This window comes from Penaeus monodon, chromosome 11 (genome assembly GCF_015228065.2).
Source record: "Penaeus monodon isolate SGIC_2016 chromosome 11, NSTDA_Pmon_1, whole genome shotgun sequence".
In the NCBI taxonomy this organism is placed as follows: domain Eukaryota; kingdom Metazoa; phylum Arthropoda; class Malacostraca; order Decapoda; family Penaeidae; genus Penaeus; species Penaeus monodon.
In genome coordinates this window covers 23,299,852-23,308,855 of record NC_051396.1, presented here as the reverse complement: position 1 = coordinate 23,308,855, position 9,004 = coordinate 23,299,852, and the positions used below count along the sequence as shown (strand labels likewise).

Sequence of the window (9,004 nt, the reverse complement as noted above, 5' to 3'; positions counted from 1 at the left end):
TAATATACTTTTCTAGCTTGTGAAAGAAAAGATTTACTAGATTATTAGATTTGAACAGATTAGTAGATGATACTAATTTTGTGTATGAAGATTACATAAGATTGATAAGTAATTAAAAAAAAGAAGATGGAGTAACCAAGCCATTCTTATTCACCAGATGAAAAAAAGGGGCCTGACCCCAAAACATGTAGTATTCACCAGTCTTTACAATGCCTGTGCTAACTCACCCTGGCCACTCACTGACGGTCTACAGAGAGCAACCAAGCTACGCGAACAACTAATTGAGAAAGGTGTTACTTTGAATAGTACAACTTCACATGCCATGATAAAAGGTAGGATATATGGATTTGTTTATTAGTATCTTTTATTTAAGAAATTTATTTTAGAATTGCTCTTTCATATTTTTTAATGTGAATGTGTTTTGAGTATTTGCTGGCAATTTTATGCAATGCTCTCTTGACCATTTAGAGTGGTGATAAGAAATTTTATTCCCATAGGAACAGCCAAAAACTTTGTTAAATATATAAGTATATAAGATGTTATATTTCATCAGATATTTGCAAAAATCTATGAAAAAAATGTAATTTGCTAATTATTGTTTACTTCTAAATCTTTCAGCATTTGGTAGGTGTGGGGATATCAACACAGCTTTCCAAATTGTAGATGAGATGGTAGATAAAGGATTATTAATTACAACAGAAAGCCTGAATTTCTTGTTACAAGCATGTATTACACATCAAGAGGCTGGCTTTAGACATGCTCTTTTAGTAAGTATTCATTTGATATATTTTTTATATTTTTTTGACATAAATGATATTGAATGCACTCCCTTTTATTATGAAGTTAATGGATTTTCTTGTCTACAGGTATGGAGAAAGATGCGCGAGTTGAAACTGTCTCCAGATATATACTCCTACAACTTATTGGTTCGGTGTATCAAGGAATGCCAAGCAGGAGATCCACAGCTGACTTCTCAACTCATCCAGGAAACTCCCTCTCCATCTATGGCTGTGAGAAGAAATCAAAAGCCCAAAATCAGTGGAGAACACACTGAAAAGGTTCTGCACATAGAAAGTAAAAAGGAGCCATCAGAAAGTGAAAGCAAGGCATACATAGAAGCTGATAGATATGTTAAAAGTGGAGAAAATAACATCAACCTCATAGAGCCTGAGTATACTGTCATTGAAGTAAAAAGAAAAATGGAAAATGCTCAAGGTGATCAGCAAGTCTTACCAGATCTCTTGGGGAGAAAAATGACTGTTGGTAATGTTATTGGTTTAAGATCTCTACAACAACCAGAGGATAGGTGAGTTATTAGTCATGGGTATTTTACTTAGTTGAAAACATATGCTCTAAGTATTTTGTTTACTTTTAATTTAGGTTGGAGAAGTGAGGATTATCCAGACAAATGTATCAGAATTGATAAATTTCTTTCATATAACATGAATATATAATATCACCTCTTCTTTATAAATGAAAACAATATAAAAGGAAAGCACTTCATATAAACAATCAACAGGCTGGCTCTGGTTGGAGGACCAGTTGGCATCTTTAAACACATGGCAAAAGATAATGTGAAACCTGACATCAGAACAGTGACACAAATGTTGGAATCTTTACCTGCAGATACTCAGGCAGAAGAGGCAAGATGGTAGTTGCATGCTGTTAGAACAATGTGAATATGTTTAATTTATTGGTGATTAAAGTGACTGGGATACTAATTTTAATGAATGAATATAATTTTTCAGGCTTTATTGAATTCAATGAAGAATATTGGAATTGTACCTGATAGCCAGTTTTGCAACATGCTTATCCGCAGGAGAAGTTTTCGCAGAGATACCAGTGCAGCTAAAGTAAGTAATTAGAATCAGTTCAGTGTTGTAGGTAAATACTACTACTTCTTAATGTGAGATCTTGTTGGTCAGGATAGTGTTTAATGTACATAAATTTCAGATTTCTTATAGCTCTGTTTTGTATATTTTGAAACAGATAACACATTAGCCTCATTTAGAAATGTGGTTTGGTGTATTTTGAAGGACCCCAGGAAAGACTGAAAAAAAAAAAAAAAAAAAAAAAAAAAAAAAAAAAAAAATGCATAAATGATATTTAACTGGTTTTCAAAATATCTGTGTTTCATTATACTTCAGGAAGTATTAGACTTCATGCAGGAACATCACCTTGTGCCAGATCTCATAACCTTTGGCTGCCTGGCCTTAAGTTGTCACCGCTTGCATGATGCAAAAAATTTTCTGAAGGACATGGACTCTTTGGGCTTCAGGTTAGTAATGAAGGATGTTATACCTTGTTTTTTTCTGTTGCTTGTTTATATTAAATTATTTAGTTGTATTTAAGTTCTTGACCATCAATGCTGTTCCTAATTTATTATTATTGTTTTAATAAGCCTAGGACCTGCAGTAGCAAATCTAATGTTTTTTTCTTGGTGCCCCCTTTTTGTTCATTATTAGTTCAGATTAGGGTAGGCTGCCACCATCAGGCTATTAGCACCAGTATAGATAGCAGTCCATAGGAAAAATACATGATTATAAAAGGTCTTAGTGTATTTAAGCACCTGTTTATATGCCTCCTACTGTTGACCTAATACCAATTGGCTTCTCCTTTGAAGAATGGACATCTAGTAGCAGATTGATAAAAACAAACTAATTGCATCCCAGTCAACTAACTTTAATATTTAAATTGGTTTCTTGTACACTATTGTTTTATTTATGTACTTTTTATTGTTTGCCTGTACTTGCTTTTTTTCCTTTATATTACCTCATGTTTTATTTCCTTTTTCAGGCCAAATCTGGAGATAATGACATCTCTGCTGAAAAATAGTTTAGTAAAGACAGACTACAAATTTTACTTGGAGATGCTTTTTGAGATGAGAGACAGAAACATTGCCCCAGATGAAGTCTTATCAGCATCCTGAGAAGGCTCGAAAGAGAGCGCGTGATATAATCTTAAAATCAGTAAGTTTGTTGTTTTTTAAAAATAGAAGTCTCTGTTTATTTAACATTAGATTAAAAACTATGATTTAATATCAGATATTTGATGATCATACTAATTTGGGGAAGATTTTGTGATTCAGAAGATGACTATATAATTTTTCAGTTTTATCATGGACTTCTTTGCAAGTTAGTGTAATTATCATATAATTTAGTGTTTTCACTTCTTTTTTAATAGGAGGAAAATGGTGATAACTTCGAACAGAAGAATAAGTTGAAGGGAATGAGGCTTTTCTTGCTAGAATTAAAACTGGCGGGAAAGCATCAAGTATGCAACTCCCAGACCACCCTTGGGCACAGTACAGAGCAGCATCAACAAATCAGAGATGATCTTATTGTTTCGTAGTAGTGTCTTAATAGTAAAACATGTAATTCCTTTTATATTAGAATCTCTGAAGATATTTGTAGATATCTTGTAGTTTTATACTTGTAAATAAACAAATTAATTAACAGAGTTGGTGAAATTACAGAAAGTCATAAATATATGACAAGAAAGATGAAACATTGAGATTTTATTGGCCTTCAGTTATCCAGTCACATTTCTGTCTGTGTTTATACACAAGAGGATTTATATGCAAAATGCCGTTGCCTTTTTAAAGAAATTTATATTATTTACCTTGGCAAGTGATTACTAAGAGCTTCTTTCACTTGTCTGACATCAGACCCTATTAAATAAAGTGATAATGCAGTTGCAGGTAAAGGGTTAGACTGTAGACATGAAAAAACAAAACTGATATAAAAATATAGTTACAGTTATACTGTTTGAATTGTTCTTTTCTCTATTCTATTAATGTCCAAGTTTTTTTTTTATTTGAGTGTGATATAATACAGTGTAAAGGTTATTGAAGAATATAATGGGAATGGTATGAAGTTGATTGCAGCTGGATACTGCATTGAAATCACCCAATACAGTGTGAATATATCTTGTCAAGGACAGATATCATTGCATAGACCATCTCTCACATTAAGGTTACACCTGTCATTTGGAGCTTAAGCACAGTAGCACAACTCCCTCCCACCAACCCCTTGGGCCCATTGTTTTTCATGGGGGGCTTAGGAGGTGAAGATGGGACTCCCTTCCTAAGGTGTGAGAGCCGTGCTGAAAGGATGAAAGGCTGACTTTGTGCTAGTCCTGAATGGCCTAAGGGAGCCATGAGCATAGTATTTCCGTTTTAGTTGTCTAGCCCTTACCCCTCAAGGGGATCCTGAGGGGTGAACTGTGTCTCTCCCCAACATACTCCAGGCTTACCAAATGGCCAATAATGAAGATGTTATGCCTTATTAGGAGCAATGAGGCTTGCCCCTTCATCAAATAGCTCACTAAATCAGCACTCAATCTCCACGAGAACATTCCTACTCTCCCAACATGCTCAACTTCATCACCTTACCCCCCAACCTTCTTCATCATCTACCCATCCTCCCTTTTACTACTTTACCCGCCTTTTGTCCCCCTTTCTGTAATACTACCTGCCTCTTCCACATGCCCCTGTCCTTCTACTATCCCCATGTCTACAAATATCTTAATTACTCGATTTAGCCCAGCCAAATGGGACGGATTTTTCGTTATCCCTCTCTCAGCTCCCTACTCTGACAACACTCGCTCTCTTCCAGCAATGTCTCCAAAAACAACTAGGCAAAGTCTCTTTCCATAGCTGACCCGATTGTTCCTGCCTCATCACAGTAACATCTGAAAACCAAGCTACAGCATTATCAACTCTAACTGATCTCTCTGGTAACCCCATTCCTGCAGAGTCTCATCCAACCTTCAATACTTGCACTGGAACTGTCTCTCTCTCCCCAGCAAACTGCCCTATAACAAAATTGTTCAGCTTGTGGAGAAAACTTACTCGCCTGCCTCACGAACTATGCTGCTATATCAGTACAGTGCTACTCCATTCCTCCCAGAGGTCATTGTAAGAATCCTACTAACATTGCCAAAATTACTTTCTGTCGACATGACCTTCCCTGTAATGTTGACATTGGTGGAGAATTCCTCCCTGTCTGACCATATCAACCTCCTCCCTGTCAGTGCCAAAATTGTTGGCATTTGGACATCCTGCCAACATTCCACTGCCAGATGCCTTCTTTGTCCAACTTGGTCATACTCAATCAAACTGCTCTGCAGAGTCACACACGTGCCAACTGTGGTGGCCCTCGTAATGTATTTTATAGGGCTGCCCCAACTACAATTTGAGTCTACGGTGGCAACTCACAGATTCAGACTTGAACTCACTCTACTTGAAGCCAGACAGGAAGCACGTCGATAAGGTTTTTCTCTTACTCCCGACTCCAGTAATGTCGCTCGCTCTGCCCCTCCCCCTCCCTCCCAAGATGTTCCTACACCCTCCCCTATACCTATCCCCTCCTGCATCTTACTTCCCTTCTACTTCCTACCTCCCCCAGTCAAATTCTTTGCTATCCTAAATCCAGACATTCCAATCTCTACTGTAGTCCCAACACCTACCCTCTCCCTCCCCACACTCACCGCAGCAGACAGACTAAACGTTCCACCCCTTCTTCTCTACCACACACACACCTCTACCTACCTTTGCCCCTCCTCCTCAGACACGAGTCTCTTCTTCTTCATAAGAAAACCTTTGTCTCACAAAACTCCCTAACCAACTCCTTTACAGAAACTCTTGAAGATATTCAAAACTATCTACTCAAGCCCAGACTGAACCGAAACCCCTCACCCACCCTCAAATTCCACAACTCCTGCTCCATCCACACTCAAAGTGACTGCTGATATCCATCCTCCTCCTACTCATTCCCCCTACACCCTTCCTCCTACTTCCTCCGAACACAGCCCATCCTCCCACAGCCTATCCCCCTAGCTCCAGCTCCACCTACCATTAATCCTCCCTCCATCCCTCAATCCCTTTCACTCCCAGCTGGATACACATGTGAATCCTCCACCTCCTGATACCCCTCCTGATACAACACCACCTTTCCCCTCTCATTCCTTATCTCACCCCCTATCACCTTCCCTTCAAATTCTCCAGCTCGCACTGTAACCGTTATCACTCATAGATCAACTAAAGTATAGCTCTCCTACACTGGAATATTTGCATACATATCCTTCACTTGATCTCATCCCCATACCTAACCCTACCTTACCTATTCACTCATCAACTCCTTTACCCATCTTTAACCTTTTCAATATTAATCTAGAAAGTTAATGTGTAGCAACTAACTACTAACTCAACCACCTTTCACTACCCTTTACTGTACCTTCCTATAGTGCTACATGACCTTAGATGTCTAGGCACATTTATTTTGCTTTTAACCATTAACACATCTCCGCAGTTTAAAGGGGCCCCAAGATATAGGTTGATTTTGCTCCTCCCCAGCTGTCCATGTGCTGATCCATTCCATAACTTGGGATGAAGAAAGGACCTGCCATGTCGTCTTTGCCCCTTAATATTCATTGACTCTCACGAATCAAAACAAAACTATGATAAAACACTTACCAGTCACTACATTGATAAACTAAAGTGGTGTTTTGATATACAGTTATACATACTTTTCTTAATTTATTTTGCAACTGGCAGATGAATAGAAACATTTCACCATCCATTCTAATTAGCTTATTCCCTCATTGACAATATTAGGGCCAATGAAGAATTAAGAAATACAAATCACAACAACTACAGGAGCATAAAGAATAAAGTAGGCTGACATGAGAAAGCATCTTATAACAGTAATATCCATATTATGACTCATATTTCGGTCTTTCCTGTCAAAATACTGTCTAACCCACAATTGGTGGCTTCATTTTACTCTGTTCTTTTTAAGTGCAATAAAATAATGCATCAAGGAAAAAAATAAGTGACATATATCCAGTTAGTACTGCTTCCCTGGAGAGGACTATGTTTGCCATGTTAACATATAGACAGAAGGTCATATGGTACAGCCCTTTGATATCGCTGCACAAGAACAGGGGATGGGATACTGGTGTAGTAGGGGACCAGCTGTTATTAAGGAGTCCTATGACTATGGCTTTATACACACATGCCCACTCACCAATAGCAGATCATCCTTTTCTTACTCATTAGTGTGATGGCAAAGATTCCAATGGTTGCAGTTCTGAAGGAAAGGGGGCTAAGCCCCTTGAAGCCAGCTCCCATTCTAACTTAAGGAGAGATTCTCCTCTCTATCCAACACAGGCTGAGACCATATGGGCAGAGTAACACAGGCTAAGACCACAGGGCAAGTCAGAACCTCAACCTAAGGGAAAAAATCAAAGACCTTAAAAACTAAAGGGTAAAGGGTGTTCTCTCAACAGACTTCTGGTAAGCCTCTCATATAGCTCATTCTGTAGGAGGGAAGACAGAATGAGGTAAAGTTAGACTAACATGCTGATTCACTGCTAAGGGAGCATCTGACTCTGCAATTGTGCAAACAAAGAGTCTTAGGAGTGTGGGTACTGTCATTCTCAGCATTTTAATCAAAGTGACAATCCCATACTCCTTGCAGGAATAAGAGTTTTAATCACCCTGGACAAAGTGAGAATCTCATGCACCCATGCTATCAAAGCCATTTTGCCACCCTGCAGAGATGATATTAAATATCTTGCCATTGAAATCCAATTGACCAGGGGCACTTTCAGTCTATGGAATGTGTACAGTTGGCCAGGCTGTAGGAAGTTAGATATCAACAAGGTCTGCAACAATGTGGCACAGGCCCATGTGATCATGGGGAGAGACTTCAGTGTTCACCACCCCAATCCATCTCCTCAGACAGGAAGAGAGCAAGGATATCACAGTCAAAAGGTGGTCCTAGATCTCATTATCCTAAATGGAATGTGTGTATTATCATTTAATTATTATTAATATCAAGAACAATTGCAACAACAAAAACATTATCTATAAGAAAGAAAATATTTGTGAGAATGATAAAGATAGTCATAGTAATAATAGTATTATGACAATGATAAGGATAATGTTAATAGCAATAATAAGATAATACTATAAGTAGTAGTGGTAATAAAGATAGTAATAATGCCAATAGTGATAATGACAATAGTGATAATGACAATAGTAATAATAATAACAATAATAGTAATAATATTAATAATGATAGTAATAATAATAATAATAATAATAATAATAATAATAATAATAGTAATAGATATGATAATAATGACAAATTATAGTGTTAAAGGTAACAATAGCAATAATGATAATAGCAACAATGATAATGATGGTATCAATAATGATAGTGATAGTAATAATAAAAATAATAATTATAAGAGTAATGATAATGATAATAGTAATGATTATAATGATAAGAATAAAGATAATAGTGGTGACAAAGAGGATGATGATGATCATAATTTTTATTACAATGATAATGAAAATAATAATAAAATGAATATTGCAGTAACATATAAGCCACAAGGAAATAGGAATGATATCGAAATTAATTAGTTAATAATAATCGTCCCGAATCGGTTGTTTTCGCCATTCGTACTGATGGCGCGGAAAAGTCCGTCTATTTTCTGTTTACAGTGCTATTGCTTAACCACTTAATATCGGTAAATATAGCTTTGTTACATCTGTGTCATATAGGACATTTAGTGTTTCCTCGTCTTTGTTTTTCATTGCATCTAAATGAGACGTTCTTTAGTCACCCTTGATCGATGTGGTGCAAGAGGCAGGTCCGTAAACTCGTTTTCGAACTTGATCTATTCTCTTGAAGGAAAGGGTAAGAAACAAAACTAACAGTCATTTTATTCTCAAAACGAATGCAATCCCCAACATATTTCAAGTCTGGCTAAAACTAATTGGGTGATAAACACATTGTTTGGGAAATTAATAGCTAACAATCGAGTTCTTATATTTTCAGCGTATGATCAGATTTTTTTTTTTTTTTTGTTTAGCAGTCCAGGCCTCAAAGATACAGACAGGATGGGTAATTTCTTCTCTTGAATGCAGTATAAGGGATGGAATTTTAAGTTTATCGCTGGAAGACAATTGGCATAGTGAGAGGCCTCTGAT

At 37.0% G+C, this 9,004-nt stretch overlaps 1 protein-coding gene across 1 annotated transcript in view; it reads left to right on the top strand.

Annotated features, from left to right (window-relative positions):
- The window catches only part of LOC119578502 (pentatricopeptide repeat-containing protein 1, mitochondrial-like), a 3,922-nt gene extending 558 nt beyond the window's left edge, over nucleotides 1-3,364 (top strand). Inside the window, 10 exon segments of the mRNA XM_037926074.1 lie at nucleotides 158-332; nucleotides 619-767; nucleotides 867-1,306; nucleotides 1,520-1,643; nucleotides 1,749-1,853; nucleotides 2,148-2,278; nucleotides 2,797-2,916; nucleotides 2,918-2,969; nucleotides 3,184-3,247; nucleotides 3,250-3,364. Coding sequence (XP_037782002.1) covers nucleotides 158-332; nucleotides 619-767; nucleotides 867-1,306; nucleotides 1,520-1,643; nucleotides 1,749-1,853; nucleotides 2,148-2,278; nucleotides 2,797-2,916; nucleotides 2,918-2,969; nucleotides 3,184-3,247; nucleotides 3,250-3,335 — 1,446 coding nt within the window. The 3' untranslated portion in view covers nucleotides 3,336-3,364.
- The last annotated feature ends 5,640 nt before the right edge of the window (nucleotides 3,365-9,004 follow it).